This window comes from Equus caballus, chromosome 23, assembly GCF_041296265.1.
Source record: "Equus caballus isolate H_3958 breed thoroughbred chromosome 23, TB-T2T, whole genome shotgun sequence".
Lineage (NCBI taxonomy): Eukaryota > Metazoa > Chordata > Mammalia > Perissodactyla > Equidae > Equus > Equus caballus.
Window position 1 is genome coordinate 32132442 of NC_091706.1, and position 18135 is coordinate 32150576.

At 41.4% G+C, this 18135-nt stretch overlaps 2 protein-coding genes across 4 annotated transcripts in view; one reads left to right on the forward strand and one right to left on the reverse strand.

Annotated features, from left to right (window-relative positions):
* C23H9orf85 (chromosome 23 C9orf85 homolog) overlaps window positions 1-18135 on the reverse strand; it is a 225471-nt gene that overhangs the window by 78679 nt on the left and 128657 nt on the right. For both annotated transcript variants that reach the window (XM_070248446.1, XM_070248447.1), the window contains exon 4: window positions 3201-3331. In XM_070248446.1, the coding sequence (XP_070104547.1) occupies window positions 3232-3331 (100 nt within the window). In that variant the 3' untranslated portion in view covers window positions 3201-3231. The remainder of the gene's footprint in view (window positions 1-3200; window positions 3332-18135) is intronic.
* Window positions 1714-8331, forward strand: C23H9orf57 (chromosome 23 C9orf57 homolog). Of its 2 annotated transcripts, none has more exons than XM_070248448.1 (4): window positions 1714-1841; window positions 2372-2482; window positions 5858-5980; window positions 7327-8331. In XM_070248448.1, the coding sequence occupies exons 2-4, from the start codon at window positions 2431-2433 to the stop codon at window positions 7449-7451; spliced, it is 300 nt and encodes a 99-aa protein (XP_070104549.1). In that variant the 5' UTR covers window positions 1714-1841; window positions 2372-2430; the 3' UTR covers window positions 7452-8331. The 2 variants fall into 2 exon arrangements, with proteins under 2 accessions (XP_070104549.1, XP_070104550.1); XM_070248449.1 differs by having other exon boundaries at window positions 1732-1837.

Sequence of the window (18135 nt, forward strand, 5' to 3'; positions counted from 1 at the left end):
TAAAGCAATCCTGAGAAAGAAGAAGAAAGCTGGAGGCATCACAATCCCTGACTTCAAAGCATACTACAAAGCTACAGTAATCAAAACAGCATGGTACTGGTACAAAAACAGATGCACAGATCAATGGAACAGAATTGAAAGCCCGGAAATAAAACCACACATCTATGGACAGCTAATCTTTGACAAAGGAGCTGAGGGCCTACAATGGAGGAAAGAAAGTCTCTTCAACAAATGGTGCTGGGAAAACTGGACAGCCACATGTAAAAGAATGAAAATCAACCATTCTTTTTCACCATTTACTAAAATAAACTCAAAATGGATCAAAGACCTAAAGATTAGGCCCGAAACAATAAGTCTTCTAGAAGAGAATATCGGCAGCACACTCTTTGACATCAGCTTCAAAAGAATCTTTTCGGACACCATAACCCTTCACATGAGGGAAACAATAGAAAGAATAAACAAATGGGACTTCATCAGACTAAAGAGCTTCTTCAAGGCAAGGGAAAACAGGATTGAAACAAAAAAACAGCCCACTAATTGGGAAAAAATATTCACAAGTTATTTATCCGACAAAGGGTTAATCTCCATAATATACAAAGAATTCACACAACTCAACAATAAAAAATCAAACAACCCAATTACAAAATGGGCAGGGGACATGAACAGACATTTCTCCAAAGAAGATATACAGATGGCCAATAGACACATGAAAAGATGCTCATCATCACTAATCATCAGGGAAATGCAAATCAAAACTACACTAAGATATCACCTTACACCTGTTAGAATGGCAAAAATATCCAAAACCAAGAGTGACAAATGTTGGAGAGGCTGTGGAGAAAAGGGAACCCTCATACACTTGGTGGGAATGCAAACTGGTACAGCCACTATGGAAAATAGTATGGAGATTCCTCAAAAAGTTAAGAATAGAAATACCTTCTGACCCAGCCATCCCACTACTGGGTATCTATCCCAAGAACCTGAAATCAGCAATTCCAAAAGTTCCATGCACCCCTATGTTCATCGCAGCATTATTCACAATAGCCAAGTCATGGAACCAACCTAAGTGCCCAGCAACTGATGATTGGATAAAGAAGATGTGGTATATATATATATATATATATATATATATATATATATATATATATATACAATGGAATACTACTCAGCCATAAAAAAGGACAAAGTCGTACCATTCACAACAACATGGATAGACCTTGAGGGTATTATGTTGAGTGAAATAAGCCAGACAGAGAAAGAGGAACTCTCTATGACTCCACTCACAGGTGGTAGTTAACATATGGACAAAGACAACTGATCAGTGGTTGCCAGGGGAAAGGGGGGTGGGGGTAGGGCACTAGGGGTGAAGTGGTGTACCTACAACATGACTAATAATGATGTACAACTGTAATTTCACAAGGATGTTAACTTTCATACCCTTAATTAAAAAAAAAATGAAGACCAAACACCTTATATAATGAACAAATAGTATATCCATATGGCCAAGTATATGTGAACTAATTAATCCGTAGCGTGGTGAACACAGCAATCTTTAGCTAAATTTACAGTGAATCAGTTTAACTGTTGACTTAGTCTTATTATGTTAATTTCCTGAGAAAGGCGACTAAGGTCCATGTAGATCAGAGGGTTCAGGTGAAAAGTTTCCCTGTTTACTTGGGCAATTTTTACTGTTTAAACCGTTTGGAATCTAGTGGATCAGAGACTGGCCTTGTTTGTTTCAGTTATAACGGACTTCCTTACATCAGAAACTTTACCTGTTGTTACCCCTTAAAGAAGCTCAGATCTAGAAAACTCCCACAATACCTTCAGGAAGAAGGCAGGTAGGCCATCAATAACTGAAATGTTATATTTTAGCCAATTGGACAATTTCTTTCTCTTTATTTAATAAGTATTAACTATTGTTAACGATCATATAATGCTTTTCTTTAAAACTATGATTTATAAATATAAATATGATCATCACAAATATGATCATTTGCAATGAAGGCATTTGTTTATGAAGAGGCATAAGTAAATATTTTCCTTTCAGCTAATAGTTAAAACTATTTTTAACAGAATTATTATTCTAGAAACATCATCTGTCTCACTTCACATTTTTGCAATAAACAATTACAGTTCAGGAAAAAAGGAAGGCAGGAGTTGGTATTTGGTAATAGGAAGACACCTAAACTTAAAATATTCTGGAATTTGGAGAAGTTTTATGGTAAATTTTTGGTAAAGACAAGTACTTTATTTTTCCTCCTTCATAAAATAAACATTTATATTTTCTTAATGAGATAAATGAAATATAACCAGTCATTTCCCTTCTTATAGCAACTAACATAAGTGTGTAACTTTATTACTTTCCCAGGCAAGATTTAATGGTGGGACGTGTCTTTCCTTCCATCTTTCTTGGCTAGAAATCTGAGAATGAGAGGTATTGCCTTCGGTGGTGTTTTTATCTTATTCTGGCTCTTACGTGGTAAGTTTAAGAAAGGATAAATCAAAAAGAGGAAAATTACTTAAGAAAATGAAGAATTACAATATAAGTAGAGGGTGGTTGTAAATAAGGTTATGTAATTAAAGTGCTCCTAACTAGGCCTGAGTAAGCATTTAAATAATAACAGCTAACATTTATGGAGCACTTACTGTATACCAAGTAGTGGTGTAAACATTTCATTTGTATTAATTCATTGCATCCTCTTGACAACCCTATGAGTCAAGTGCTGTTATTTCCCATTTAACAGATGAGAAAACTGAGCTGGTAGATGGTGGCCCACATGTTGCCATGAGTGTTGCTAATTTGCAACTAACCAAATTAGGCTGGAAGCCCTTATAAATATGGCAAAGAAAGTGAATTAATTGGAACAAAAGAAGCACAGATACGGGGCTCCTAGCACTTTTCCTGTTATATGTGCTCTTTTCCACCAACTCCAACCTTCTTTCATTTATAAAAGAACTACATAAAGGAGATAATAGGAAGTTCCCAAGTCCTTTTACAGGATTCTTAAAGCCCCTCGGACTAGGTAGATGTTCGTGAAGGTATGATCTCTGACAGGTGTGTTCAAGCACCATGAAGGGAACCCTCCCTCTCAATGAAATGGTAAGAAGGTGATGCAGACAGCTGCTCTACACTGAACGCAGGCGCAAAGAGCGCAGGGTCGCTTAGAGTCAGAAGATTTAATGAACATATGAGTCACCTGGGGATCTTGTTCAGCTGCAGCGTCTGATTCAGCAGGTCTGGGGTGGGGCCTCAGAGTCTGCATTTCCAATAAGCTTCCTAGTCATGCTGATGCTGTTGTTCTGGAGACCACGCTTCGGTACGAAGAATCTAGGAGGCATCCAAGAAATAAATAAAATTCTATTATTGAGACTTAGACAAAGACTGGGGTCACCAACCTAAATGCCTAAAGTGTTTGAGCAGATAATATAAATGGGGGAAGCCAGCCAGCAATAAATCAAGGGGGGCAGCTGATCCCCAGCTACAGATGTTTGCTGCCACGGAGACGGGAGAGCCCAACATTACCAAATCTTCTGCTTCTGCAAGAGAAGCCAGAAATTCAGGTTTGTAGGAAAATTTTCCCAATTTTTAAATGTTGACAACTAATAGAAACTTTGAAGGCTCTCTGCAAGTTAAACATACCAGGACTGGCCCCGGGGCCACCAGTTTGTGGCCTCTGCTGCCCACACTACCCTCATCACTAAATACAGTGCACATAGAGTTCTGATTACCCCTTGCAGAGAGGGCAGCGAGAAAGGCAAACTGCATAGCTTGGGTCTTTGCTGCATTTTAAATCCTTATACTTCTCTGATGCTCCCTGGCGGTCTAGTGCTGAGGATTAAGTCCTTATACTTCTCTCCTGTAAAGAATGTGGAGGGGAGCATATGAGTAGGTAAAAAAAATCACAGCTGAATATCTACAGTGTCTAGGATATCATGAAAAAATCATTCAGGGAGGGCACAGCATTCATTTTGTTGGATGCGCAGGAAAGACATGAAGGTAAAAGAAGAAAGTTCAGCATATAGAGAAATTTGGAAGTAAGGTGTGCCCATGAAATAAGGGGTGGCTATTTAAAAAAGATCACCATCATCATGATTTCATATTTGTTTAAATAACTGTATATAGGATGTATAATAAGCAGTTAAGTAATTATATATATATAATCTGTTGAAGGTTCCCCACTAATAAATAAATTCATAAAATAGAAGAGCATCCTTCAGAATAAATCATGTAAGGAAACTATTCATTTTACATATAACCTGGAGCTCTAAATTTAGTTGTCAAATCGGAATATATCATGTTTTAGTTATGTTAATAAAACCAACAACAAATTTTCAGACGAAAAGAGACTGGAAGAAAGGAAATGGGATCCATGAACATATTTATAAGTGTTCTGGCAGTTGAACGACTACAGTCAGCAAAAAGGCCTAAAAGTTAAGGCATCATCTTCCCTCATAGTAAAGAATGTCAGAGGCAAGATTTTAGGAAGAAGGCTATGGATATCGGGTGTGGAATGAGAAGGAGGAGGGACCATCTGAGAGGGAGAGAAAGAAGCTAGAGCAGATCCTACTCAGGAAAAGAGTCCAGGGGCCTTAGGCAAGGCACAGAAAGATCTGGCATCATGTAAGCTCTCCACCTAGGCAGGGTCACTGGCACCAAAGGTCTGAGCCCAAGTGGATCTCAAAGGGCAAGTTGAAAGATTGAGAAATAAGTCCAGGAGGAAAACTCACTCAGGCGTGACTTGAAGAAACAGGCAGCCCTAGAATTCTGGGCAGGCAACTGACCCTGAACCTAGGAAAAGTCAAAATCTCCAGCAAGAAGAGGGCAACATCAGAAGGTTTGGGATACGCAAAAGGTAGGTGGCTTGAGTGACACGGTATGCTCGCTAAGAACAGGGGCTTAGGATAGCCACAGACCTTCCTAAGCTCCTGTCTTTGGCACTTGAGCAAGCTACTTAAAATCTTGAGGCCTCAGTTTTCTTTATGTGAAATGTGGGCAACTATAATACCTGCCTGAAAGGTTTTATTGTAGGAAATGATTGGGCTAATGCACGTAAATTGCCTAGCAGAGTCCTCGGCATAAGCTTAATTCTTAAAAAAATATTTGTTGATTGATCATTGCTTATGGATTGAAAGTCTGTCATGCTCAGTAAGAGAACCAAGGTGAAATTTCCAAAGTGTCTTTAGTTGAGGTGGAATCTGGGGAGAACAGTCAATAGTCAATAGCCTCATCAGCCTGCCTATTTTCTATTAAAAGAGATCTAATCCCTAATATGGCAGAGGGAGATTTAAAATACATTGCACAAAATGTCTAGTAAACTCTTTCTTAGTAGAATCTCTGGGCTATTTTTACATAACCAAAATGAATAACATTTCGAGCCACTGAATTTGAGTATTGACGATAACCAGCATGTAAGTATTGATCAAGCAAAAATTATTCACCGAGAACCCACTATATATAATGTGCTGCTTTAGACATTGAAATGAAGGCGTAACAGAGAATATATGGCTGAAATTAAATTTTCTGGCTAAATAACTTTGTTTTGATTTAATTAAGAGCAGAGGAACTGAATAAATTTTACCCAACTAAGTTGTTTAAACCACCTGGTCTCATTTCTAATTAGTATCAGTTCTGGGTGCTTCCAATTCATGAATGTAGCATATGCTTTAAATTTCAACCATTCTCAAAATAAAAATAATTTTAATTTATGTGAGCTTTTAGAATTAATTTAAAAAATACTACATACTTTTTAAAGTTGAAAATCACTGCTTTATTTTTGGATGTCTCTTCCCCGTTTTTTCTTGCTCTGGCCTCCATCTCTATTTTCCCCTTATTTTTTCGCTCCTATATTTGGAGATGCTGGATGTTTGATTTGTAGATACTGCAACCTCTCCGTCCCATTCCATGGATGTCTTTTAGACTTTGGAACCTGCATAGCAAAACCTGGTCAGCATTGTATAAAAGAGGTTCACATTAAAGGTAAGTCTTGACACTTTAAAAAAAAAACCTATTTAGGATGAGCACAGGAAAAATCCTTATACAACAGCAACATTCATGGAACATTTACTACATGCGAGATGCTATCCTAAGGACTTTACCTGGATTGCATTACACCAACAAAACAATAATGGGCGCTGGATCTTGTCACTGTCCCTATTTTAAGGATGAGGATTCTGAGGCATAGAAAGTTTAAGAAATTTGCACAATATTACACAGCTAATGAGTGTTGGAGCCAAGATTCAAATGCAAGTACTTTGACTCCAGAGCGCATATTCCTAATGAATCTATATACTGCTTCATTCATACCCCTCACATCCTCACAAAAAATTAATACCAAATTTGCTGGGCCCTTCTAAGCGCAGAGCGCTGTGTTACTGCACAGGTTGCGTGCCCAGGCAGCCGGCCTTGTCTGCATGGATTAAAGAGCTAAACATAAAAATCCAAATCATGAAAATATTGGAGAACATATTTTAAGCTTGGGAAAGAGGAGGCCTCTTTAATACCCAAAAGGCAAAAGTCGTAAAAAAATGGATAGATAAATTTGAATATAGTGATATTTTGAAAATTGTAAAATGAATGATAACCCCCAAACTTAAGAAATACAGAACAACCTGGGTGAAAATAGTTGGAATATAAATAACAGAAAAAACTATTAATATCTAACCAGAATAAGTAAAGAGATTTAATCCTTTGTCGCTCGGTCCCATCTCAAGTATTGTAGGATGTTTAGCACATCCCTGGCCTCTCCTGACTACATGCCAGCAGCATCTTCTAGGTTGTAGCAACAACGTCTCCAGGCATCATCTAATGTCCTGGAAGCAAAATTGCCCCCAATTGAGAGACTACTGTTTTCTCAGGTTTCCTAAATTGTGCTGCCTTTGGGGAGTTCTGTAATCAGGCAGAAAATCAAGAGAGGTGGAGGACATCCGTTGCTGAGAATCACTTACACATCTAAAGGATCCTTCTGTGGATTCAGCCCTTTGAATAACTCATAACCTGTGTAAAACTGGGGAATGATATCAGGAAGTTTCCAAACAGCTAACGCTTCAGAAAGTTCTACATAGTCGATGGCAATTGCATGGCTTTTCTCATCTGAATTGGACAGCTATTTTGTTTTACAATTCCCCAGTTTTTGTATTGCAATGTACCCAACTAGAATACCTTTAGGAGGGAGTTCTTAAACATAAGATGACTGTGTCTCCATAAGTCCAGAGTTTTTATTTTGTCTCTGTTTTGTTCACCTGTTGGTTATCTAAAGCGTCTGAGGCCAGGTAGGTGCACCTCCCAAGGGACTCCTCAACCTCTGTCTCTTCTGTTGCCTTCAGGTGGAATTCAGTGGTATTCAGTTAAAGGCTGCACAGAGAACACAACTGTGTGCTTCAAGAGAGTTATGAAATCTTCTGAAATTCACACTACTCACTGCTGCCATCGTCCTCTGTGCAATTTCTGAGCCAATGGCCCATCTCTGAACTGCTTGGCTGATCAGTCAGTTTCAAAGCCTGACCTGGTCATCCCAAGACAGCAGCTACCGTCCATCGGCCCAGTGCAAAAACCTCAGACCTGTGCAGGTGGTAGGAGTTACTGATTTGGGCTTTCAAGGTGCCCAACTCTCCCCATCACCTCTGACATTTCAGAAACATTCCTTTCAACACCATCTCTCTCCTCTCTTTCTGCTGAATTCCGCTTCTGTTGATTTCAGGCTACAAAGAAGTGAAAATGTGAGTGATTCCCTGAGTCAAATTACGCACATCATCTCTAGTTGACTAATTTTCCTAAATATTTCCGTACTCCAAAATACAGTTACAAATGAATGTATCACAAGATACCAAGAGACCTGAAAGCGTTCATTGGTTTCCAAAGCAAACTGCCTTGCTCTTTTGGGGTAATTTATGATAAGTGAGAAAGTGATTTAGCAAATACTAGGAAAAATAAGCCAGGAGTCTGTGTGTGAGAATTATAAACCCAAATGGTAAAGGGCTCACGCAGGTGCGAAGGTTGGCACTCATTTCTCCCATCTGCATTAGGATTTGCCCAAATTCTGGATATCCATATCTTAACCACGCCTGAGTGCTTTGGCTCATCTGATTTTGGCAGATTAAGCAATTCCACTCGAGCAGAGGAATAGGTTCCCATCCACAAGGAATTTAAAAGGGTTATGAATATGCTTTGAACTGCATGTCATTTTTTCATGTGCTACATATTCAATTATTCTCATTTGATGCCCTACTTCCACAATTTGAGATTGTTGTGTTTTAAAATTTAAAGTTGTTTTTCTCTGTAATTCCAGGAGTTTGGGAAATCCAAATGATAAATGATAAACCTCAATAAAACCTTCTTTTATTGTCTTTTTCTCAGAACCTAAGACAACATCTCACACACAGTGGGCCCTCAACAAATGCTTTTCTATAAACTTTGAAAAAAACCAAACATTAAAAAGCCCAAGGAAACTAGGCATTTCCCTCTACAATTATTTCAGCCATATTTCTTAGACTGTATTTCTTAGGAAAAAACTTTCTTCATCCTAAGATTTAAATCTATTTGCCATTATTCTCGCACTTTATGCATCAGCCACATTGGTAAACGGTGGTTACCCCAGATCAGTGAACTTCGTGTTTTTATTTTACTTTACTTTTTCTTACTTCTTTCTTGGGTTTTGAATATAACGTTATCTTCCCAATATCATGGGGAAAAAATGATGAGATGAGATAATCAGCAACTAACTCAACAGGGCTTCCTAAAATTACTTCGCAGCCCCAGTGATGTAATGAGACGAGAACTAGGCAGTGGGTGCTAGGTTTTTTGTGTTACTAATTAGCTGTTGACCTTGGCAAGTCACTTTGGTCTCTCTGTACCTCATTCTCTGCGCATATAAGATGAAGAAGATCAGATCACATGATCTCTCAGATCCTTTCAAGTCCTAACGTTTTATGACTCAACATTGACTAACACCTCTTTGCTGTTGTTAGATTACAATAAGACTTGGCGCTGAAAACAGCCCACGAGATAGGCCCTGGTTATATGATCAATGCTCCCCTAGCTCTGTATGATCCAGGAAAATGAGAGGAGAGATGCAAGCCACAACAGCGGTGACCATCCCTGAAGCAGTTTACCTGCCTGCCAATTTGACCCAAAAGTCACTAAGGCAACAAAAGTAACCTTGGCTTCCTTGGTACGGTAGGCTGAACAATGGCCCCCAAAGATGTGCACATTCTAGTCCCTGGAAACTATGAAGATGCTACTTTACAGGGCAAAAAGGATTTAGCAGATATGCTTTAATTAAGGATTTTGAGATTAGGAGATTATCCCGGATATCCCGGGTGGGCCCGAGGTAATGACAAGGGCCTTTATAAGAGAGAAGCAGGAGGGTCAGAGAGCGACGTGAAGATGCTTTGAAAGTAGAGAAAAGGGGTCACAAGCCAAGGAGTGTAGGCAACCTCCAGAAGCTAGAAAAGTCAAGGAAACAGATTCTCTCCTAGAACCCAGAAAAAAAGCAGCCCTGTGGACACATTAGACTTGTGAACTCCAGATAATAAATTTGCTTTCTTTTAAAATGATTTGTTATAGCAGCCGTGGGAAACAAACATACTTGATCATGCAAGGGGCAGTGTGGCAATTTCACTCTCCCTAAGGCTGACCCATCCAGTCCTTGGTTTATGTGGGATCTGATTTCAAAAGAGGCATCTCAGTATCATACTGTCTTCCTTTCGTGCTAATGATTTCTCAATCACAATTTCCTTCGAAACACACAGATGGCCCACAGACATGCAATCGCATCTTTTCAGCTTACACCTCCCACTCCAGTCCCCATCCATTCAAGATTTCTTTGGCTGACAAGTTTATTTTTTCCCTGTCCCTCACACCTAAAGACAAAGTGACACCAGATTAACCTGATTTTCATCTATTTTTAAGACATCAAACCGAGTGCTGAGGATCTGAGGACCTCCCTGGAGCCTCTGAATTCCAGGTGGGCTTCCGTGTTGATTATGTTTTGTCTGCAACTGAAATAGAAACCTCAGTGGTAATGCCCCTTAATTCATTTAAAAGAAAAGGCTTTGCAATCGATAAATTGAGAGCATCCAGAGGACGTGGCAGGGAAGAGAGTGAAATGATTCTATTAGCAAAGGAGGGATGTAACATTTTGCCTGCTGGTACTTGGTTACAAGGTTTTCAGAAGGTCCAGAGAGCATATATTTTATAACTGAGATGGCCATTGCTGTTTTCCCCACTGGACTGTTGAGTCTGAGTCTCAGTAGCCTATAGTGGCACAGTGGGAACTTCTGGTGACGTGCCATGTCACTGGGTGACTCTTCCACAGATGCCAGCTTTTGGGGGAACACATGGGTGGACAAGAAGCTGCACCTGTGGGATGGTGCAACTCTGACTCCTTAGCATTTGCTTCAAGTCTGTGAGAAATGAGACTCTGGGCTCTTTTCAGGAAGCACAGGAACAAAGAAATAGAAGGAAATGGGATGGTTGATGACTGACCCCTGAGCTTCATAAGCAATTCTGAGTCTGACCAAGGACATTGGACAGAAAGAAATATTCAGATAACGATGGAGAAAAGTCTGGAGCCTTGAGTGTTCCAAGCTACATAAATGGGAAGCCATATTTTAGTTTTTGATTTTCTGCAGTGAAGATCGTCAGGTGCTAGTACCTTTGTGGCTAAAACTGCAGGCTGATGTGCGATGCTGGAGACATGGTAAAACACCCACATCTTTGGGGAGATCTGGGACCATCTCAGCACTCTCCGTCCAGAGTAGTTCACACTCTCTTGCCCAGTGGCTGGGCCACATGGCTGTGAATCCTACAGTGAAGGCACAAGAGGTGGCCATACCTGCTGAGGGACACATTTCTCCCATCGAGCATATTTCTCTGATCTTTGCGGATCACCAGCAGTAAGTAACACTGTAACCCTTTTGGCCAAACCTCAAATCCTAATGCTCCAACTAGCAAGACAAATACAGAAAGGCAGATCAATAATCTACCCTTCCCATAACTTCCTGGTGTGAGTATATTTTCTGTCTTCTCATCCCCACACATACTGAATAAAGTTATAGATCTGCCATCAGAAATTCTTATGTAGAACGGAACTTCAAGGCAGAGCTGTAACTAGGAATTTTCATGCCAGGGCAAGCATAAAACATGCCCTCAAATTAACTTTGTGATTCTTCTCTTGGCTCACGTATGGGTGAAAAACGCCAGTGTGCAAGGAGAGAGAATAAAGTAGATAAGAGAGAAACATCAATGAGAGACGGGAGGAGGGAGAGAGAGAGAACTCTTGCACCTTTGAATCTCTTACTCCCTTTGTTCCTGAAGTCCAGCTGCATCCCAGCTCATCCCACATTTTAGTTAGTCAACCCTTCCTCAGATTCTTGTGCCCCCAAATTTCGTGTTTGCCTGAGCAAGCTGGGTTTCTGTTGCTTGAGATCCAGGGTGCAGACTAACACAGAACCTCCCCAAAAGGTCTAAGAAGGGCAGTGGATGAACACCTTTGCATTTTAAGAGGATCACAGTGGCTTCAATTTGGAAAATAATTGCATCTGGAGGCAAGGAGAGCACAGCAAGCCACGGGAGAGAGAATGGTGGCATATATTAGGAAAGTGGCAGTGGGCATCTAAGACTAAGAAATATTTCTTGCACTTACTTTGTGCAAGAACCCTTCTAAGTATCAGGAAGACAGCAGTGAACAAGTTCTTGTTCTTAGAGATCTTGGTTATACTGGAACAAACAATAAATAACCTCATTTCTGCTAAGCAAATACCATGGGAATACACTCAGGCGGGTTAAGGTGATGGTGCGTGCTCTATTTTAGAAAAGATGGGTAGAGCAAGCCATCCCCAAGCAGAGATCTGAAAGACGGAGGAATAAGTCATCCACCATGTGGAAGGTGAGCATTGCGGGCTGCAGGGACCTCAGAGTTCTCTTCTGGATATAGTAAGTTCGGACATTGATTAGACACCCATATGGAGTCTGAAGTTCAAGGAAGAGGTCTGGTGGAGAGAGAAATGTGGGATTCATCAGCAGATATATGCTATTAAATGCCTTTGAACTGAATGAGACCACCTGAGGAATGAGAATAAGACTGAGCCCTGGGGCCTGTAAAATTCAGAGGCAGACTAGGAGCGTTCTGGCTTCTGCACTGGGGAGGTCCACCAAATAGAGGCTGGAAGAGATGTTAAAAGAGCCCTTCGGCAGGATCTGCCCAATGACTGCAGCAATTTGCAGGAAAAGATGATTGGAAGGAAAATCAAGGAACAGAGCTTCTTGAATTTTAGGACCTATGGAAATGGTCCTAGGCATTGGAGCTTATGGTTTGGAAACTCAAATCTGGACTGGAAATAGATCCTGGCATCCATCATCCAGTCGCAAAAAATGAGGTCAGGATGAAGAGTGAGAAGAGAGGAGAGACCAGGGCAAAACTTTTAGAAAGACATGTATTGAATGGGGGTGGGCAGAAAGTGAGAAAGAAATCTGTGGAGACTCCAGAGAAAGTTCATGTTATTGTAAAAAACGAACAGATATTAGGACTTAGCACATGGGAAGTGGCTATGCTTCAGTCCCAAGGCTGAGTTGCACAAGGTCTGTGTCAGAAGAACAGAGGCTTTGGAGCGAAAAAAGACCAAGGCTGTAGGTTTAGTTCCACCGCTTAATAACTGCATAACCCTGAAACCGTTACCCAACTTTTTGAAATTTAACTTCCTTATTTGTAAAACAAGGCCGATAGCATCTACTTCACTGGCTCTTGCAGAGTGTCTGGTACACAAGTGCTCACCACCAAATTCTCTTCTTTCTTCCTCTCTGCCCTCAAGTTTTAATCAAAAAGGCAGGCAGGATAAGATAAGTAGCAATACAACAAAGGTGAATGTCTGGAGGGAAGCAAGGCTGCGGTGGTGAGAAGAGGCTGTATTGAGAGGGGGCGACTTGCATGGAGTTTTGGGGAGGGTGGGGCTCAGATCTGGGATTCTCAAATTTCCAGGGCCATCAAATGGCCCAGGGCAGCTTGCTAAAATGCAAGTTCTCGGGACCTGCTCCCAGGTAGTCATTAGGTTGGGGGTGGGGCCAGGCCATTCTGCTTTAAGTAGTGCTCAGACCGCACGTTGAGGAGACACTGATTCAGATAAACCGAAGAGGGTGCAGAGCATTCTGGGTGTGAGGCGTAGGGAAAGAGAATCATGGATTTGTGATCTGTGTAAGTTAAGTAGAGGGTTCATGTGAAAAATCACAGCATGTAAAGGAGAATATCAAGTGGCCAAGAAATGGATTCTGGAATTGTGAGTGAGAACGAGAAAGGAGTGAGTGGACACACAGCTTTGGTTTTAAAGACCTCCATTCAATTTCATGACGAGGAAGGGTCACAGAAGAAGAAAAAGCCATGGAAAAAGAGAGAAGCGTTCAGACCCATGAAAGGGAGAGTGCAAGACAAACAACTCTAGAGAGGGGAGCAGAGGAGTGTCTTGGGAAAATACTCTGTCACCAAAGAGCCATGTGATCGTGGGCAAGGACTCAATGTCCCGTCCCTCCCTTCTACCAACCGCAAAAAACAGGCTCAGTTTAGAATTTCTGAGATTCTTGCAAACACCAACTTCCTGTGGCTCTCAGTTGGGTGGAGGGTGGAGGGAAAGAGGCATGAACTTGGATGGGAAAAAACTACATTTTATTCCTTTATTTTCACTCATCTGTAACTGAAATTTAGCTTTTCCCTCCATAATGAATAAAAGCAGCATGTCACAATAGTATTAGAAGTCCCTGTGACTTTATCAAAAAAGTAGCAAATATTTTTATATCATATTTTTGTTATATAGACAAAAATTTTTGTTGTGCAGACATCTCCAGGTATCATTTATGCTCATTAACAGTTTGAAACTCCAGTGGTCATTATACCCAACACTAGATCTTATTGAATACATTGATCAAGCAGCACATGCATTATCAAATATTTGGGTTTTTAATATTTCAATATTCCTTGGTAATCCTATATATTCTATTTTTGCATTTGGAAACGTTATTCTGAAAGGGGGGCTGTTTATGTTATCTATTGCCGTGTAACAAATCACCACAAAAACCTGTGGCCTAAAACAACCATTTTCTTATCTCTTGTGGTTCTGGAGCTGACTGGGCTCCACTAAGCAATTCTTGCTTGGGGTTTCTCATGGAATTACAGTCAGACGGTGGCTGCGGCTGCAAGCATCCATTTACAAGGCCAGCACCTGGGCTGGGATCAGCTGAACAGCTGGGGTTAGAACAGGTGGGGTCATCCAGGATCTCTATCTCTTCAGGTGATCTCTCCATGCAGTCTGTCTAACATGGCAGCTTCAAGGCAGCCTGACTTCTTACATGGCAGCTCGGGTCCAAGACAGAGGAGGCCAGAAAGAAACTGTAGTCTTTTATTACTTATCTTCAAAAGTCACACATGTCATTTTTACTGTACTCTTTCGTTTGAGGCACTCATGAAGGCCCACCCAGGTTCCCAGGGAGAGTACAGAGACTCTACCGCCTGATGGGGAAGAACCAAGCTTCTGGAAAAAGATGAGGTCTGAAATGTGGTGGAGGCACATTTGTGTAAAATATAATCTATTACGGGACAGGAATTTCACCTGCCTCTCAAATGGGTCCATGGCATTAAAAAAAACTATTAAGAATCCCCTTTGAGAACTTCATCAGGATGGAAGTTCACATTACATAACTCACCCTAAAACATCAACCACTTCCTTTGGATCCTGCCTGGTGATCATATCCAGCCTGTTCTCTAGTTCATTTGTTCACCTTGGTTTTTTGGTTTTTTTAAAATCTTGTTTCTTTGAAATTATCTCTTCCAAAGACCCCCCACCTCCAAAACACACACACACACACACACACACACACACACACAAAAGCACGCACTCTTCTAGATTTCATTTTCCTGGCATAAATCCTCCGTCAGAACCAAAGTGAGCCTGTTTGAAACTCACCGGCAAATCCAGTTTTCTACATTTCTGAATTATATTTGCCTAAACAACTGGGCCCCCTCGCTGAAAACGCTGTTAGCAAACCTTCAGCCTGTGGGGAGCTTCACCTGCAGCCAGCGGCCTTTAGCTTCCTGGCGGCTCTGCCCTGAGTGACTCTGCCATCTGGTGGCCAACAGCGGTACTTGCACTCTGTGGTCCATCCTAATGGCTCCCTGCACTGCTCTCTCCTGGATCCAATACGCCAGCATACTCTGCTTACTCTCTAGGTCCCAGTATCCTGCACCAAGTTATGCAGAGGCAACAGCCATGAAAGTAAGCCAGGTAGTCTTTGTGGCAAGTATATGAATCACAATCTGTTAACAGTACCTGTGGAGGTGGTTTGAAGTCTGACAGGGGGAAAAAATTAAAAATATAGGAAAAGAAAAGAGGGAAGGTAATTTTGGGGCAGAGTGAATTCAGCTGACCTAGTGGATTATGTAGCTCTGAAGTTCAAAAAATAAGTGAGAATCATGTATGTACTAATGAGGACCACAGCTGGATTCTACCCCAGCTGCACAACTGACCAGCTCTGGGCAAGTTCCTTCACTTCTCTGATCCTTGGCATCCTCATCCACACTGTCATAATTATGATATTTATCCTGAAGAGTTGTTCTGAAAAGTAAACAGAATACCTAATGGAGGACACCTGGCTCAGCGACTAGCAGGCAGGAAGCACCCAGTCACAGGCTGCTTTAATTAAAGTTACTATAAAGAAGGTTCAAAATGTCAGAATCTTTTTTGTAAAACTAAACAAACTCTTATTACACTCATGTGCTTATGGTAAAAGAGAGATGCTAGAAATTTAGAGGGGGCTTAGATCTGCAGGAGAGCCTGTGGGAGAAGTTGGGACTGGGATTTTTATCTATGGAGAAATCATTTAAAAACTTTGTTTTTAAAGCTCTCCCATGGAAAATGATAAGGGGTCACTGTCCCACCTCATGTCCACTAAAGGAAGAACCAGAGGAGATGAGGCCAAAGGGTTTGTCAGTAATTATGCTTAAACGAGCAATACCTCAAAGAAGTTTATGGATCCTTTTCATGTTTTTAATCTCAAAAAAATTGCATCTTCCCTTAAACAGAATAAAGTCCCAGATATGGATTGGCATAATATGGTCTGAATGGCCACCTCCAAGGAGAAAGAGATCTAATGTAATCAACCTGTCACAAGGCAGCTGGCTGATGCCCTCCAGGTATTGCACGCCACTGGGGGTTCAATGTCATTTCCTCGTGCTAACATGTCAGAAATTCAGCATTGAGACTAGCCAGTAGCCAGTAGGTCAGCCTTGGTGAGAGGCAGCTCATTCTGCTGGGAAAGTGCAGAGCCTCCACTTTACAGTATAGCCACTCCATTCATAGGCCCATTGCTCAAGCACTGGGTGACCAGGGAGAGAGACTGGCTAATATTCACTGGTAAGTCATTCTGTCCACCTGGTTACTGAGCATCTCCCCTGGATCGGATGCCCTTGTGCCCACTTCTACAGATCCACCTGCATATCTCCAATCTTCCAATCTTGCCAGTTGCATGACCCTGACCAACTAACCAAGCCATTTTCCCCTGCCCAGAAGCCCTTGTATATCCGTATCTCTGGCCACTTCTCCTCCCATACGCAGCGAACAACCAAGTATACCAGTTGCAGCTCTGTCCACTGGGACGATTCCCCTCACTCTGTCCTTGAAGGTCAATAGTGGATGACTATAGCGTGACAACTGTCCATTTTCTCCTTCCCCCCATACACTGATCCAACCCACCCATGAATCAGACACAAGAATTTTCCTCTTCCACCACTGGATCATGTAGAAGCTGCTGTGAGACCACGTGCACGAATTGAGAAAGAGGCACTGGTGCCACAAAGGTGACACACCCTCTCGACCTTGGGACTGATCCTTATAAACCACGTTTCATCATACAATGGATTGTAGCAGCTCCTTATGATTCAGTGGTTATGATGATGCATAGCCCACGGTAAGCAACTACGTTCTCATGGTCACTTGGTATCCTATGGTCAGGTGCTCAGTCTCTACAATGTCACAGTAGCCCACGTGGAGCTTCTTTTCCTATGGTGAGTGGTTCTCTGCTACAGAAGGCATGACGAAGTCCAGAACCCCATGAGTCTGTGCCGTGATTCTCCTATTGGAGCTTGTCAGAGACCAACAGTATCCTTTCTACCATGGATAGATCTAGCACCATTGGGTCTGCTGGATCATTTATCACAAGCTTCAGGGAAGACTGCAATGCAACCCTAACCTGCAGTAAAGTCCTTTCTGGCTCTAGTCTCTACTCCAAACTGGCTGTGTCCAAACTCCAAAGAGACCCAACAAGCACTGAGCCTCTTAGGGGTTCAAATTGCTATAATATATATAAGTTGTCTCCTTAAATGGAATGTCCCAGCATATCCCAGATAATGGGATCCCTAATAACTGCACCAATATGGCAGCCTGCTGAATCTTTTTCATTTTGTCTTTCATCCTTTGGACCACATTTCTAGCTAAAGCGCCCATAGTATTTACTACTTTCTGTTTACTGGGTCCAACTAACACTATATCAGTGATATAACGGACCAGTATGTTATGCTGTAAAATATCAAGATGATCAAGGTCCATGGAGATTATTTTGTGTCAGAGATCAGAACTAACATAAACTTGGTCCAAGTCAGTGAATGTGCATTGCTGTCTTTTCTACATTGTAAGCTCTTTTAATCATCGTTACTGACAGAATTGGAAAAAAAAAATGCATTCCCCAGACCAACAGCCATATACCAAGCGGCAGATCTGTAACAATAGAGATGCCACATGTGGCACAGCAGCTCTAATTGGGGCCACCTTTGTTTAAGTTTATATAGTCCACCTTTACGGCAACAATCTATCTGGTTTTTGCAAGGGTCATGCAATTGAATTGAACAGTAATATAATGGGGAGGCTTTAAGATCTTGAGCTCAGACCCTGTGTCTGTATGGACAAGGCTCATACAGAAACGTCCCCACGGTATAGTTCTATTTGCGGAAGACTTGAAGGAATATGTATTGCGTATATTTGCTAGAGGATTGCAGAAGCCTATCTCCAGAGACCCATCCTCCCATCTCAAGTGACGGGCTTTGGGTCTGAGAACTACTCAAATACAAAAATTCAAAAATAGCTTATTTATAGTAGAAA